This window comes from Diceros bicornis, chromosome 15, assembly GCF_020826845.1.
Source record: "Diceros bicornis minor isolate mBicDic1 chromosome 15, mDicBic1.mat.cur, whole genome shotgun sequence".
NCBI lineage: Eukaryota > Metazoa > Chordata > Mammalia > Perissodactyla > Rhinocerotidae > Diceros > Diceros bicornis.
The window spans coordinates 16,219,360-16,237,028 of NC_080754.1; the positions used below are offsets into that span (position 1 = coordinate 16,219,360).

At 39.1% G+C, this 17,669-nt stretch overlaps 1 protein-coding gene across 5 annotated transcripts in view; it reads left to right on the forward strand.

Annotated features, from left to right (window-relative positions):
• GRAMD1C (GRAM domain containing 1C) overlaps positions 1–17,669 on the forward strand; it is a 95,946-nt gene that overhangs the window by 52,181 nt on the left and 26,096 nt on the right. For all 5 annotated transcript variants that reach the window (XM_058555813.1, XM_058555814.1, XM_058555815.1 and 2 more), the window contains 3 exons: positions 2,187–2,305; positions 12,654–12,786; positions 16,142–16,304. In XM_058555813.1, coding sequence (XP_058411796.1) covers positions 2,187–2,305; positions 12,654–12,786; positions 16,142–16,304 — 415 coding nt within the window. The remainder of the gene's footprint in view (positions 1–2,186; positions 2,306–12,653; positions 12,787–16,141; positions 16,305–17,669) is intronic.

The window sequence follows — 17,669 nt, forward strand, 5'->3', positions numbered from 1 at the left end:
AAGTTAACTATTCATTTATGAAACTAAAAGTATTTCAAAGATTATGTCTTTGGAAGATTGAGTTAATTAATCTTATGAGCTAATTGCTACTGTGAAAAAAAGTTCACAAATGCCTCTTCTGGAGTGGGAGTCAGAAAAGAAATGAGTGGGGTACCTTTAACTTTTTCTACCTCTAGTGATCCTTTTTATTTTTCTTCTCAGGACACTATGCTTCAGAAGACTTTTTGTCCACCAAATAAGTGGTATATATTAAATAATAAAATGTTAGAACATTATTGTTTGTTAGACATACGTTATTTCCAATGAGAGTTTCTTATCAGCCTGCGATAACCATTCTAGGCTAATATAATTCAGCCCCAAACAAAGAGGCCTGACATTTTGCTGAGCTTGAATAACTTTCATGTAGGTAACTGGATAGTTTTGACTTTTTGAAATACTGATAATAATATCTGAATTTCCATCTACTACTCTTGTGGAATCCCAGGAGTCTGGGCATGGCAAATGGGAAACTAGTGGTCTAAAGTGCAGAAATTTTGTTCTTAATCTCTTTGAGGTTCCATGAAATATAATGAAGGTCATCTAGTATAATATAACAAACAAAGATACTGTAGCTACTAGACAGAAGAAACAAGGAGAAAGGAAAAAGGAAGTGGGAGGGAGTATCGGGGGGAATTCAAGGCCTCTGTAGGTTTTGGCCCCATTGAATCTCTCTATATTTATCCCTACTATTCCCAAATTAAATTTTTTACTCCAGTTGGGCTGATAAACTATTAACTGACTTCAAAACAGATATTACTTACGTCCTTCATATATTCATTCTGTATGTGTATGTTGGTTTCCTTCTCCCAAAATTTCCTCATTTCTCCATTTCCCCCATTCATGTCCTTCCTTCAGCTCAGCTGAAGACCCTTCTCCAATGTGAAACCTTATCTGATCACCCCAATCCACAGTAATATTTCTTTCCTTTAGACTTTTGTATCATGTTGATTCCACCAGCACTTTAGTACATAGTAATATTATAGCTTGTCATATTTAACTTAACTCAAAAGTCTCTCAGTTTCTTCAGCTATAAGTTGTTTGAGAGCGAGAAGCTTAACTTGTGCATCATTTTTATCCTCCTTAGCATCTAGTGCAGTGGTACACATTTGGTAGGTTCTAAATAAATATCTGTTGAATGAATGAGAAAAATAATCTTGCCAACAGTTGCTTCAAATGTTATGCTGCCTCCCTCCATCTTGCTTAATCATGTAATTAACCATCTATAATGTTTCTAGAAATCAGACCATTGGTTACCATACTTTTATTGTGTTTGTTTTGCTATGTAATGCATGAGTTTTTTGCATGGGATGATTTTAACACTATGATACCTACAAAGAAAGAACAAGCTGGACTTTATTGAAAATAAATCAAAGGAAATATTCTGAATTCCAGCCTCTTGCATTTTATATTTACAATTTAAAGTTTCCTGATATATAAGGTTTTAAAAATTGTTAAAATATTCAGATACATTATGGATTAAGAGGATGGGTTCTGAATTGATGATTAGAACCCTGAATGGTGATCCATGGTCATGGTCACAGTAGACAGGTTGGATTGCAGAACTTAAATTGCAGATTAGTAATTGCCAGAAACTATGAACAAAATATTTTATAAAAAGATTTTAAACGTCTTACCTCCCATTTATAGTAGTTATTTTATTTTTTTTTGTGAGGAAGATCAGCCCTGAGCTAACATCCATGCCAATCCTCCTCTTTTTGCTGAGGAAGACTGGCCCTGAGCTAACATCCATGCCCATCTTCCTCCACTTTATGTGGGACGCCGCCACAGCATGGCCTGACAAGTGGTGCCTCAGTGCGCGCCCGGGATCCGAACCCGGGCCACCAGCAGCAGAGCATGTGCACTTAACCGCTACGCCACGGGGCCGGCCCCTACAGTAGTTATTAAATAATGCACTTTAAAAATCATCATTTTATTTTTTCCCAGTATCAACTCTGTCAGATAAGTTTTGTTAACCCATTTTTTATAGATACAGAAAACTGACATCTAGAAAAGTCAACTAACTACCAAAGTCACACACCTGGGAGCTGCACAATAGGTCATTTTGACTTCAAAATACATGTTTTGAATCACTATATTATACTATGTTATATTTCCCAATACTCAGTGTAATTTTTCTGTCGCTTTAGAGCTTGACCAGGCAGGAATTCTGGCAGCTGCTCCAGCAGAACTACGGTACTGAGCTGGGCTTAAATGCTGAAGAGATGGAGAACTTGTCCCTGTCGATGGACGATAATCTGCAGCCAAGGTACAGCAAAATGTTTTGAAATGTCAAGTTTTATTAATCATTAATCAAAGCAGAATTATTTTAGACTTTACTAATTCAGAATTTCTGTTAATGTACCCTTGGGTAAAATTTGCCTGTTTTTTTCTCTAGTGGAATGCAGTGAAAGGTAAGGACAGTGAATAGTTTGCTAAATTGGTAAGCAAATAAAGGACATTTAAGGAAATGTTAACTTTGTAACTCTGTCACCTAGGATTTGCTTAAAATGTGGTTTTATTTTTATTTTTTTTAAGAACTGATGATCCTTTTTTTTCTGAGAAAGATTGGCCCTGAGCTAACATTAGTTGCCAATCTTCCTATTTTTCTTTTTTCTCCCCAAAGCCCCAGTACATAGTTGTATATCCTAGTTGTAGGTCCTTCTAGTTCTTCTATATGGGACGTCACCTCAGCATGGCTTCATGAGCGGTGAGTAGGTCTGCGCACAGGATTCAAACCAGCGAACCCCAGGCTGCTGAAGTGGAACGTGCGAACGTAACCGCTACGCCACAGGGCTGGCCCCTAAAGCGTGGTTTTACTAAACCTTTTTATTAAGGATCTGGAGAAGTACCTAGTAAAATCTCTATGCTTATAGATAAGAATAAAGTAAATTAGCTGGTAGGTATTTTGAGGGATACAAAGATAATGTGACTTTTCTTCAGGGATACCCTAGCATAGTGCTTGGCATGTGGTTGGCACTCCATAAATATTGAATGCATTAATGAAAGGAGCTTATAGTACTATGGGGAATGCAAATAATTATGATACAAGGTTGAAAACGATAAGGGCCAAAAGGAGCATGAGATAATGTGATAAAGACATTCAGAGTAGAGAGAGATTATTTTTGACTGATAGGAATTCATTTGGAACAGTGAACCTGTTTTTATTAATGTGTACAAGTAAAAGTGCATTTTGTCCAATGGTAACGGAGGTCATAGCAATAAAAACTACTAAGGATAATACATTAAAATTCTACAGCAAACATTATGCTGAGTGAAAGAAGCCAGTCACAAAAGACCACATATTGTATGATTCCATTTATATGAAGTGGAGTCCAGAATCAGTAAATGCATAGAGACAGAAAGTAGATTAGTAGTTGCCGGGGACTAGGAGGAAGGGAGAATGGGGAATGATTGCTAATGGGTATGGGGTTTCTTTTTGGGGTGATGAAAATGTTCTAAAATTAGATAGTGGGAATGGCGGCACAACCCCATAAACCACTGTATCATACACTTTAAATGGGATGAATTTCATGGTATGTGAATTATATCTTAATAAAACAGTTATTAAAACATTCTATAGCAAATAAATCTTAAAATGTCAGTCTTTCGAAAGTCTCAATGTGTGTACAAAAGTTTTACTGTAAGTCAGTCTTCTAGTTAGCCTGATTCTATTTATATTGTTTCAGTTCAGCATCAATATTTTACAGTTTTTTTTACAGGGTTGTACATGCATATTTGATTAGTTTTCTGTAAAGTTAAAAATTTTCAGTGTACTGCTCTTCTTGTAAAGTTTACAGGCCTCTCAGGTACTGGAGTTGGGTAGAAAAGCAATTGATAGATACTAAGAGCCTTGGATAGTGGGAAAGAAGATCCATATTTTAGTCTGGACTTTGCCAGCAAGTAGCTGAGCAACCTCAAGCAAATTTCTTAGCCTTTCTCAGTTTACTGAAAATCCTCAGTTTACTCATCTGTGAAATGGGGCAGTTACAGTAGGTGATCGCCAAGGTCCCTGCCAACTCAAAAAGTTTCTAGTCTTTGAAGAAGGAAAGAGTAGATATTTGTGACCAGCTGCTTTATCCACTCTAAGGTCCAGCTTTTTGAAGTCACCAGAGAAGCTGCTCTTCTCTTCTGGTGATTGCGTGCCGTCTAAGAAGAGCTGAGGCGGGATCCGCATTCCCTCTCCTGCTCCTTGGCCCGTTCTTCCCGCCTCTGAAAGCAGCACGTCTGTCTGGAACCTCTCTTTCCTCAGCTCTGCCATCTTCTTGCTCTTCACTTTCAATCTCGCCTTCACTCTCCCTCCTCATTTCTTCTCAGTTTCTCCACAGCTCACCGCCATCCTTAAAATCCTCACGTGCAGACACTCAGCTTGTGGGCGAGTCTCCAGGAGCCATGTTTCTAGTTTGGTCCCCTCAGAGCCCTGCCATTCTGCCTGGCATGGAGTGACTTGGTCGTGGACCTCAGTCTCATCTGGGGGGAGTAGAACAGGGCTGAAAAGTCCTGTAGCTTTTCCAGTCCTTCCTCAGGATAATGTGGCTTAAGGTGCAGGCTGCTGCTTCATTTTAGGAGAGCTTGAAGTCTACACGTAGCAGTGATTACATGGGGATAATAATTGCCCAATAAGGTGGAGCACTGGAAATTAGATCAGTTGTGCTCCTTTTATAAGACTTTCCTTTCTTTTTTCTTTTTTTTTTTTTGGTGAGGAAGATTGGCCCTGAGGTAACATCTCTGCCCATCTTCATCTATTTTGTATGTGGGACGCCACCACAGCATGGCTTGATGACCAGTGTGTAGGTCCGTGACCGGGATCCGAACCCGAAAACCCTGGGCTGCTGAAGTGGAGCACACAAACTTAACCACTACACCACCAAGCCGGCCCAGACATTCCTTTCTTTTTTTTTTTTTGTCTTCACTTTATGTTTTTTATTTTTTTTTTAATTTTATTTATTTATTTCCCCCCAAAGCCCCAGTAGATAGTTGTATGTCATAGCTGCACATCCTTCTAGTTGCTGTATGTGGGACGCGGCCTCAGCATGGCTGGAGAAGCGGTGCGTCAGTGCGCGCCCGGGATCCGAACCTGGGCCGCCAGCAGCTGAGTGCGCGCACTTAACCGCTAAGCCACGGGGCCGGCCCTATGTTTTTTTTTTTTTAATTTTTTGTTTATTGCAGTAATGTTGGTCTATAACATTGTATAAATTTCAGGTGTACCTCATTATACTTCTATTTCTGCATGGATTACATCATGTTCTCATGTTCACCACCCAAATACTAATTACAATCCATCACCACACATATGTGCCTAATTATCCCTTTTGCCCTCCTCCCTCCCTCCTTCCCCTCTGGTAACCACCAATCCAATCTCTGTCTCTCTGTGTTTGTTTATTGTTGTTATTATCTACTACTTAATGAGTGAGATCATACGGTATTTGACCTTCTCCCTTTGACTTATTTCACTTTGCATAATACCCTCAATGTCCATCCATGTTGTCACAAATGGCTGGATTTCATCGTTTCTTATGGCTGAGTAGTATTCCATTGTGTATATATACCACAGCTTCTTTATCCATTCGTCCCTTGGTGGGCACTTAGGTTGCTTCCAAGTCTTGGCTATTGTGAATAATGCTGCAATGAACACAAGGGTGCATGTATCTTTATGCATTGGTGTTTTCAAGTTCTTTGGATAAATACCCAGCAGTGGAATAGCTGGATCATATGGTAGTTCTATCCTTGATTTTTTGAGGAATCTCCATCCTGTTTTCCATAGTGGCTGCACCAGTTTGCACTCCCACCAGCAGTGTATGAGAGTTCCCTTCTCTCCACATCCTTTCCAACACTTGTTGTTTCCTGTCTTGTTAATTATAGCCATTCTGATGGGCGTGAGGTGATATCTCATTGTAGTTTTGATTTGCATTTCCCTGATAGTTAATGATGTTGAACATCTTTTCATGTGTCTGTTGGCCATCTGTATATCTTCTTTGGAGAAATGTCTGTTCAGGTCTTTTGCCCATTTTTTAATTGGGTTGTTAGTTTTTTTGTTGTTGAGCTGCATGAGTTCTTTATATATTTTGGAGATTAAGCCCTTATCAGATGTATGGTTTGCAAATATCTTCTCCCAATTGTTAGGTTGTCTTTTCGTTTTGTTGATGGTTTCCTTTGCTGTGCAGAAGCTTTTTAGTTTGATGTAGTCCCATTTGTTGATTTTTTCTATTGTTTCTCTTGCCCAGTCAGACATGGTGCTTGAAAAGATGTTGCTAAGACCGATGTCGAAGAGCGTACTGCCTATGTTTTCTTCTAGAAGTTTCATGGTTTCAGGTCTTACATTCAAGTCTTTAATCCATTTCGAGTTATTTTTTGTGTATGGTGTAAGGTAAGGGTCTACTTTCATTTTTTTGCATGTGGCTGTCCAGTTTTCCCAACACCATTTGTTGAAGAGACTTTCTTTTCTCCATTGTATGTTCTTGGCTCCTTTGTCGAAGATTAGCTGTCCATAGATGTGTGGGTTTATTTCTGGGCTTTCCATTCTATTCCATTGATCTATGTGTCGGTTTTTGTGCCAGTACCATGCTGTTTTGGTTACTATAGCTTTGTAGTATATTTTGAAATCAGTGAGCGTGATACCTCCAGGTTTGTTCTTTTTTCTCAGGATTCCTTTAGCTATTCGGGGTCTTTTGTTGTTCCATATAAATTTTAGAATTTTTGTTCTATTTCTGTGAAAAATGTTGGAACTTTGATAGGGATTGCATTGAATCTGTAGATTGCTTTAGGAAGTATGGACATCTTAACTATGTTAATTCTTCCAATCCAAGAGCACAGAATATGTTTCCATTTCTTTGTGTCTTCTTCAGTTTCTTTCAGCAATGTTTTATAGTTTTAGATGTACAGATCTTTCACCTCTTTGGTTAAGTTTATTCCTAGGTATTTTATTGTTTTGTTGCAATTGTAAATGGGATGGTATTCTTAATTTCTCTTTCTGCTACTTCGTTGTTAGTGTATAGAAATGCAACTGATTTTTGTATGTTGATTTTGTATCCTGCAACTTTACTGTATTCATTTATTACTTCTAAGAGTTTTCTTTTGGATTCTTTAAGGTTTTCTATATATAAAATCATGTCATCTGCAAATAGTGACAGTTTCACTTCTTCCTTTCCAGTTTGTATCCCTTTTATTTCTTTTTCTTACCTGATTGCTCTGACTAGGACTTCCAATACTATATTAAATAGGAGTGGTGAGAGTGGGCATCCTTGTCTGGTTCCTGTTCTTAGAGGGATAGCTTTCAGTTTTTCACCATTGAGGATGATATTAGCTGTGGGTTTGTCATATATGGCCTTTATTATGTTGAGATACTTTCCTTCTATACCCATTTTATTCAGAGTTTTTATCATAAATGGATGCTGTATCTTGTCAAATGCTTTTTCTGCATCTATTGAGATGATCATGTGATTTTTATTCTTCATTTTATTAATGTGGTGTATCATGTTGTTTGATTTGCAAATGTGGAACCATCCCTGCATACCTGGAATAAATCCCACTTGATCATGGTGTATAATCTTTTTAATGTATTGTTGTAGGCGATTTGCTAATATTTTGGTGAGGATTTTTGCATCAATATTCATTAGTGATATTGGCCTGTAATTTTCTTTTTTTGTGTTGTCCGTGTCTGGTTTTGGTATCAGGGTAATGTCAGCTTCGTAGAATGAGTTAGGGAGCTTCCCCCCTCCTCAATTTTTTGGAAGAGTTTGAGAAGGATAGGTATTAATTCTTCTTTGAATGTTTGGTAGAATTCACCAGGGAAGCCATCTGGTCCTGGACTTTTATTTTTGGTGAGGTTTTTGATTACTGTTTCGATCTCCTTACTGGTGATTGGTCTATTCAAATTCTCTATTTCTTCTTGATCCAGTTTTGGAAGGTTGTATGAGTCTAAGAATTGATCCATTTCTTCCAGATTGTCGAATTTATTGGCATATAGCTTTTCATAGTATTCTCTTATAATCTTTTGTATTTCTGAGGTGTCTGTTGTAATTTCTCCTTTTTCATTTCTGATTTTACTTATTTGAGCCTTCTCTCTTTTTTTCTTGGTGAGTCTAGCTAAAGGTTTGTCAATTTTGTTTGTCTTTTTGAAGAACCAGCTCTTGGTTTTATTAATTTTTTCTATTTTTTTTTAGTCTCTATTTCATTTATTTCTGCTCTGATTTTTATTATTTCCCTTCTTCTACTGATTTTGGCCTTTGTTTGTTCTTCTTTTTCCAGTTCCTCTAGGTGCCTTGTTAGACTGTTTATTTGAGATTTTTCTTGTTTGTTGAGATAGGCCTGTATGGCTGTAAACTTCCCTCTTAGAACCGCTGTTGCTGTATCCCATAAATTCTGGCATGTTGTATTTTCATTTTCATTTGTCTCCAGGTACTTTTTGATTTCTCCTTTGATTTCTTCATTGACCAAGTCGTTGTTCAGTAGCATTTTGTTTAATCTCCACATATTTGTGGCTTTTCTGAATTTCTTCCTATAGTTGACTTCTAGTTTCATACCGTTGTGGTCAGAAAAGATACTTGGTATTATTTCAATCTTCTTAAATTCATGGAGACTTGTTTTTTGGCCTAATATGTGATCAATCCTGGAGAATGTTCCATGTGCATTTGAAAAGAACGTGTATTCTTTGGTTTTTGGATGGAATGTTCTGTATATATCTACTAGGTCCATCTGTTCTAGTGTGTCATTTAAGGCCAATTGATCTTCTGCTTGGATGATCTATCCGTTGGTGTAAGTGGAGTATTAAAGTCCCCTACTATTATTGTGTTACTGTCTATTTCTCTTTTTATGTCTGTTAATAATTACTTTATATATTTAGGTGTTCCTACGTTGGGTGCATAGATATTTACAAGTGTTATATCCTCTTGTTGGATTGTTCCTTTGATCATTATGTAATGCCCTTCTTTGTTTCTTTTTACAGTTTTTGTTTTAAAGTCTATTTTGTCTGATATGAGTATTGCTACCCCAGCTTTCTTTCATTGCCATTTGTGTGGAGTATCTTTTTCCATCCCTTCACTTTGTGAATGTCTTTAGGTCTGAAGTGTGTCTCTTGTATGCAGCATATATATGGGTCTTGTTTTTTTATCCAATCAGCCACCCTATGCCTTTTAATTGGAGCATTTAGTCCATTGATGTTTAAAGTAGCTATTGATAAGTATGCACTTACTGCCATTTTTTAACTTTTTTTTTCTCAGTGTTTTAGTAGTCCTTCTCTGTTCCTTTCTTCTTCTCTTGCTCTCTTGCCTTGTGGTTTGATGGCTTTCTTTAGTATTATGTTTCAGTTCCTTTCTCTTAGTTTTTGTGTATTTATTATAGGTTTCTGGTTTGTGATTACCATGGGGTCCATATACAGAATTGATCATCTCTTTAGTTTGACCTCTGTCTGAAAGCTCTACTCTTTAACTCCCCTCCTCCCACATTTTATGTTTTTGATATCATATCTAACCTCTTTTTTGTGCATTTGTATCCATTACCCACTTATCATGGAAATAGATAATTTTTCCTATTTGTGGTCTTCTCTTTTCCCCTTAAATAAGTCCCTTTAGCATTTCTTGTAGTAGTGGTTTCTTGGTAACAACCTCCTTTAATTTTTGCTTGTCTCGGAAACTTTTTATCTCTCCTTCCATTTTGAATGATAACCTTGCTGGGTAGGATATTCTTGGCTGTAAGTTTTTTCCTTTTAGCACTTTAAATATATCATGCCACTCTCTTCTAGCCTGTAAGGTTTCTGCTGAGAAGTCAGCTGATAGCCTTATGGGGTTTCCTTTGTATGTAACTTGTCTTTCTCTTGTGGCTTTTAGGATTCTCTCTTTATCTTTAATTCTGGACATTTTAATTATGATGTATCTTGATGTGGGCCTCTTTGGGTTTATCTTGTTTGGTGCTCTCTGTGCTTCCTGTACCTGGATGTCTGTTTCCTTCCTTAGGTTAGGGAAGTTTTCATCTATTATTTCTTCAAATAGATTCTCTGCCCCTTTGTCTCGCTCTTCTCCTTCTGGGACACCTATAATACGGATGTTAGTGCGCTTGATGTTGTTCCAGAGGTCCCTTAGACTGTCCTCAGTCTTTTTAATTCTTTTTTCTTTTACCTGTTCAGCTTGGGTGATTTCTTCTAGTCTTTCATCCAGCTCACAGGTCCGTTCTTCTGTATCCTCTACTCTGCTTGTGAGTCCCTCTAGTGAATTTTTCATTTCCAGTATTGTATTCTTCATTTCTGATTGGTTCTTTTTTATATCTTCCCTTTCTTTGTTGACATTCTCACTGAGTTCATCCATTCTTCTCCCACGATCAGTGAGCATCCTTAACACTCTTCATTTGAACTCTCTGTCAGTTAGGTTGCTCATTTCTGTTTCACTTAGTTCCTTTTCTGGGGTTTTGTCCTGTTCCCTTACTTGGAATGTATTCCTTTGCCTCCTTATTTTGCTTCTTTCCCTGTGCTTGTGTCTACGTATTAGGCAGGTCAGCTACGTCTCCTGCTCTTGGATAGGTGACCTTATATAAGTGATGCCTTATGAGGCCTGCAGTGTGCTTCCCTCAGTTCTGAATGTTCCAGGAGTCACCCCTATGTGGGCTACATGTGTCCTTCTGTTGTGGCTTGTTTGTTCTCTCTCTAGGTGTCCAAGGAGGCTGAGCTATGCTCCCAGACAGCTTTTGTAATGCTCAATTGCTTGTAGTTGTTGTGGGCCCTTCAGTCTCTTTCCTGGGTGTTGGGAGCCCCAGCACAGTTGGCTGCAAGTTCTAATAGCACATTTGTGTTGCAGTATTTCTTTTAAGTGAGTAGGCCCCCAGCTTGGCAGGTTGTTAGGCTCAGGGGCTTACAATTACTATAAGCCTCCAGCCTTTAGGGTTCACGTCAGCTCTCTGAGGATTGTAGCTGGGTGGGGCGGGCCTCAGGCTCAGGAGCACCCGATTGTTTCAGGCTTTGGAAGGTGGGACAAACCCCCATGTGGGTCTTTGAGAAGCACAAGTCTTCTGCAGCTGACAAGCCCTGCTGTCCACAGGTCCACACACACAGTCTACACAGTCCTGCCCCGTGTGCACATCCCAACCTCCTGAAGTGGACCCAGTCTCTCCATGGGGGGAGCCCCACACACTCCACCACTGCCCCATACCCTCCTCTTGCTCCTTGTGCCACTGAAGTGGGCCCAGTTGCTAGGCTGCAGAGAATCCAGTCACCAGTCTATTGCAGGGTCACAAGTTGCCTGAGGGCTTGTTGTCTGGTGGGGCCAGTCCCTAGGGTGGGCTGCCTGCCTTGCCTGAGCTGGATCAAATCGGTGCTCTAGTGGGTGGGGCAGACCCTGGGCTAGCAGGCCCCAGGGAGAACTCCAATGGTGTCTGCCAGTGTCTGTGTCAGCACGCCCACACCAGGCCACAACAATGGCCACCACTAATGTCCCAGTCCCTGGAGGGGTCTCACCTCTCACTGAGATGCACTCAGACCCTATCAGGTGAGTCTCTTTTCACCAACGCACTGTGCACCTTTCTTTCTTGTGATTTTAGGTTGCTTTCTCAAACGGGTGAATTTTTGCATGGGCCCTTTAAGAGCCGGTTTTAATTTCTTTGTGAGCCAGCTTTTCTGGGGGTACTCCCCAATGTTTTAGTAGCAGGCAAAGTCAGATATTATGCCACTTGCCTCGATTGTGCTGGGTCCACAAAATGCTCCCTGGCTCAGGGCCCCACTCCTCCAGGGAGGGCTGCGGACCTGTGGGCTGCTCCCAGGCAGCCGTGAGGTGCTGCGGCTTGTGAAGGCGGTGTTTTTTCTCTCCAGAAGGGAGTTTCTGCCTCTTCCACCTCAATTAGGATTGTCGTTTGTTGCAGGAGTTCCTCTCATCTAGTTTTCAGTTCTCTCTCAGGGGTAATTTTTCCGTGAGTAGTTGTAAGTTGGCTGTGTCCGCGGGACAAGGTGAGTTCAGAGTCTGCCTATGCCGCCATCTTGACTTCTCTCTCTCTCCTTTCTTTTTTGATCCTTGAGAGAGGAAAGGCAGGTCCCAGACATTTCTTGTAATCTTGTCCCTGTGACCATTTGAAAGCTGTTCCTTAAACCTTGTTGTTGGGAATGGGAAGAGCAGGAAGGTGGGCGTGGACTGATCAGTGGGCTCTGTGCTCAGACATTGAGAGGTTCCACTTCCAGGAGGGGCTCACTGTCTCAGCTGGGACCGAATCAGAAGGAAGGAGATCTAAAACTGCCTTCTGGTGCTGACTGGCATCCGAGTCAGACACCCACCCTGCACCTTACCAACCTTCATGGTTGTCCACAACTGAAATTTAAACAAGCAATATCCATTTTATTAGTTGCTGTTACAGCCACTAGTACTTGGTTAATTTCTTAATGGTTTCTAGAATTTATAAAATCTCATATGAACATATCTTATTTTCAGAAATAAAGTCAATTTGTATGTGATTTAAGAAGATAGCCTTGTTATAAGTAGAGGCATATTTGTTACATTACAGAAAACCATTTGTTGTCAAAGGCTTTATATTGGAAAATATTGGAATATATTGGAAAATATATTGGACCTCAGTGAGGAGACTAAATTGCTTATTTGTGTGGAAGTGGCCTTGTTTATGTTTCTGTGATGATGTGTTTGTTACAGAATTCCAGGAAGAAGCAGCTTGGATGACTGTGGGGAGAGAGATGAAAAATTATCCAAGTCAATCAGTTTCACCCGTGAATCAATTAGTCGGCTTTCAGAAACAGAGTCAATCGATGGAAATTCACCAAAAAGGGTTAGTGTATGATATCCCTTTTAAAATATACTTGATGCCACCATGTGTTAATCATAACATAAGATCAGATAAAAATACAGTATACAAAACGTTTAAAAACTTAAGATGTCAGACTGCTCCTTTATTTTAGGAGAAGAATTTGAAGTCTATAAGTAGCAGAGGTTATATGAGATAATACGTGGTTCTGTTATGAGCTGGATAGGTGCAGAGCTCCCAGACAGTTAGTTCCCTGAGCATCAGTGTATAAGAGGGATGGACATCATTAAAAATACAATAAGATGGAGGAATTCGTAGTTAGCAGAATTTTTCCCAGAGTAGGTAGTGTGTGTGGTGGACAGAATCTGTTTTGAAGGGAGAAATGAGAACCCCCAGCAGCACGGTTGAGGAACAATAGACGCTTCTTAGGCAGACCACTAACACAGGCCAATCCAGTTAATTACTGAGCTTCATAGTTAGTTAGTTAGTTTCTTCCTTTATTTTTTCAAGTATCATTATAAGCCCATCAATTTTTTTTATTTCGATGAGTTTCTATCACTTGGAGTCATTATTTTTTTTAATATTCAGTTCGTCCCCTCTGCCAGCGGGAGCCCCTTCAGGTTTGCTACTTTGTCCCTCTGAAATGATCAGTAATCTTTGTTGGTGTCCTTTCTTTCTGGTACAATGATGTGTCCCAGGCACATTTGGTACACTTTCTGTCACAGACTTAGTATCAGCCATTTTCCTAATGAGCCACAGTTCTTAGTGAAGAATGTGAGACCACATTCTGAGTGTTGAGTGCCCCCACTGTAGCGCTTTTGTTCTGTTGATTGGGGATGCAAGTCTGGGCCGAAGCTGAATTTCTTGGTTTAGTGGCTTCAAATCCTACCTCTGCTACTTGCTAACTGTGTGACCTTAAATTAATTAACTTAATTACTTAACCTTTCTATGCCTTTGTTTTCTCAGCTATATGATGAGGACAGTAATACCCCTTAGGGTTTTTTATAAGGATTAAATGGATTAACATATGTGAAAGTGCTTTGAACAGTCCCTGGCACACGTTAAGCTGTCAATAACCATAAGTGATTATAATTGAAGGTGAATTTGTGTGTGGCCAGCAATGGACCTTTTCTGCCTTCTTCCATGGAGCTCCCAGCATCTCCTGTGGATAAATGTTGGGAAAACATGGAAACAAAATATATTTATGTGAAAGGCCACCAAGTTATCAGCTTGTTTCAGGCAACCACCATGCAACTATCTCAGTCTGATTTTGTGTTGTGGATTTCTTTCTTTCTTTTTTTTTTTCCTGAGGAAAAGTCACCCTGAGCTAACATAAATGTTGCCAGTCTTCCTCTATTTTGTATGTGGGTTGCCACCACAGCATGGCCACTGATGAGTGATGTAGGTCCACGCCTAGGAACTGAACCTGCGAACCCAGGCTGCCGAAGCAGAGCGCTCCAAACTTAACCACTAGTCCACCAGGCTGGCCTCTGTTTTGTGGATTTCTTGCAAAACTTATTCATCATAGAGACTCTTAGGAACTGATCACTGGTGCAGGGGACGTGATTCTGGATGCTCATCTCTTTGTATGTTCTCACTGATAAGACTAAACCACTCAATTTTGGGGAGGTAATAGGACAAGGAATCTCTTACAGTCTCCTTATCCTTTTACAAAGTCTAACTTTGAGGACTGGGTCCTCAGAACTACTAATGTTAGTTGAGTCCTTTCTGTAGCCTCCTTGACGATGCCTTCTGTACCTGCTCTTGCAATAGTTAACCCATTGGTTCTTGCTTCTAGTTTTATCCCTAAAGGAAGTCATGTTTTCTCTAAGGAAAGAGAATGGAATGTAGAGGAATAATTTTATGTTTTAAGATTGATCATTCATTCATTGCTGTGTAGTAGAGATGTTTTCAGGTTGTGGAATACAAGCAATAGAGAAGTTCAGTCCTTTGTTCCCTTTTGCATTCAAGAGCGGTATGGTGAGATAGATTCTCAGATGTCAGCAAATATCATATGTCACCTACTTTGTTTCATTTTTACTTCCAAGAAAGTTGGAAGTAGCAAAAAGTCAGAAATAACATTTTTCCAAGATGAAAATAAGCTTTTAAGTTATAAAATTAATACCCTTCTTAAAAATTCAGGAAATAGAGAAAAGTATACAAAGAAATAAAAATTGTTCAGATGCCAACCACTCAAAGATAGTGACTGTTACTTTTCCTATACGTATCTATCTATGTTTTTTATAATAGAGACTCTATCTCAATTAGAAACAACAGGAGAAATATGTGCGGAAACTTACTGTACTTAGCATCGGTTAGGAGGCCCTGGGTCAGCTAAGTAAGCATGTTGCTTTGTACTGTGGAACTCCCCAGTAAGTCAAGTCTTGATTTTAGCAGTAATCTCTGCCTGAAGAATCAGTCCTCTGACGAGGATAGTTCATCCTTTAATGAATTGTGTCCTGGGTCCCAGTTATTCTGCTTTCTGAGTGGCCACTGGAAACCTGTATCCTCCCTGGGGCTTCTTCTTCTGTTCAGTGCTGCCCAAAGATGTCATGGGGCAGGAAGTTTAAGGACTGCGTATATGCTTTTTGCTCGCTTTCATCTGCTTACACACAGACTATGCAAGAAAGTACTTTGCTATATAGTTTATATTTTTCACAGTGTTCTATTAAGCCTGTAATACCACTCTACTTGAATACTAACATAGCAATAGCATTCATACTTTAATGCCTAACATTAAATTTATCATACAAACATGTGTTTATTAAACTATTCCCAGAAAGTATCATATAAAGCATCATATAGTGACTGTATATTAATGCCCAATGCCTTGGTCCCTTGATAACAAAGCCAACTGTCTTCTTACGAGTTAGCTGTGAAATTAATTTTCCCTTTTAATCCTCTCTCCACCACTGTACTCTTATGTGACTCTTATCTCTCTGTTTTCTTTCCCTTTCCCCTTTAGTTTCTGGTCTTGAGAGATGGGTGAGTTCTCTTCCTTGAGATGATGGGGCAGGTACTGTGGGGAAACTAACGGGGTTTGACTCCTCTCCCTTGCCCACCCCGAAGAACCTGCTGTCCCATTACTTTTGTCCTCTTCACCCTTTCCCTTCTGCGTAAGTGATTCACGTGATGTTGTTTCTGTGAGTTTTTTTAATATGATGTTCTTCATAAATTTATTGTTCATTACTGTGTACCAAGATAACTTTAGAGTGGTATATATTATTTACCAATATTTTATGGACTGAATTGGAAAGGTGAGGCAAACATAAGAAATTTTTCAAAGAACAGTATTTCAAAGCATCTTTATTATTAAAGATCTCACTGTAAAATCTAAGCCTATAATGTGTTTTTTTAAACTGGATTGTTTGCCTTCTAGGGGTTAGGGAAAGAGGAACCCCAAAGTGAGAAACAGATCAACAAGAGTCCTTTACTAGCTTCAGAGAAGAGGTTAAGTAGAGTGCCATCAAAGTCACTGGACTTGAATAAAAATGAATATCTTTCTCTGGACAAAAGCAGCACTTCAGATTCTGTTGATGAAGGTAAAGAATTTCTTATAAATTTTAATACAATTTCTGCTGTTTTTTTTAATGTTTGATCTTTGTATTAGATGTGTGCAGATGGAGAATTTAGTTGCATCAGATACAGTCTTACTCTATAAAGAACCAAAAAAGGATGGAAGTTGATAGAAAATAGAGGAAAGAGGCTGCTAACTCTAATCCATCTCCACTTTTCAGAAGCCTGGGATTTGAAAATCTCTATAACATTTAGGTTTTAAAAGTCCAAGCCTTAAGTTAATGGAGATGGAGCAGTAGCAGTGGAAAAGCAAATCTGAAGAAAAATCTGGATAATGTTATAGATGCTATAATTGTGCTACTTTCTTTTAACCACTACCAAAAAAAAGAGAGATATAGAGAGATGCATAAGTAGAGAATATAATAAAAATAAAAAGCAGTTGCTCAAATGAAACTTTATAGCAAATGTTCTCTCTACTCTCTCCAAGTTAATAGCAACAAGCTGGGGCTTGTCATACTTATTAAGTGGGCATTTTAAGAAATCTTTTTTTTTTTTACCTGTAAGATGATTGACATTGAAGTCAGTGAAGAAGGGACACACTGGGAAAGATCCAGGGTAGTGACGACTTTCAAATTTCAGGAAAGGGAACAATGCCGGTGGATTTTTGCTGTACCGGCCTTCCTTCTAGCAGTGCTCAGAATATTGCTGATGGGGACAGTGGTTTGGATCTGTAGGACATGATTGTATTTTCAGGTTAGACCTGGTTTGGGAACCCCTGAAGTCTTTTACTATAGTGAAAACCAAATCCATGAAAACCAAAACTAAATCCAAGTTAAATCTAAATAAAATCCAAATCAAGTCCAAATCCATGGAAACCAAATCCAAAGTAGGTTTGGTTTGGGAGCATTGAAGTATCTTTAATGAAAACTAAATCCACACTCTTAAAAACATAAATAAAAATCCACCAGTTGCTAAAAATCATAGAATGCATTAAGAAGACAGTTGTTGAGTTCTTCTGAAAAGGTAGTCGAGAGGAAGCTTTTTAAAAGGATCGAGCCGCGTGAATGACTAGACTCGCTTAGTGTCCTTTCATTCCTGCTTTGGCATGCAGCTGGTATGAATTAGTTACCCTGCCTGGCTGAACCTCTGACTTTAGGAAGATCTACTCTGGCACCCAGTGGCCACATAGGTAAGTGACGCCAAAACAAGGATTTTTTTCCCCTCTTTCTCACCTGCTCTAAGAATGGTCTTTAAAAAGTAGTTTCCTTATTGAGTTCCTATAAAATTAACATTAATGATAAGTTATATAAAGGATAACATTAAAACTCATATAAGCTGTGTTCATATCTAGAAATAAAGAAAGAATGATAGCGGTGTAGTTTCTGTATTGC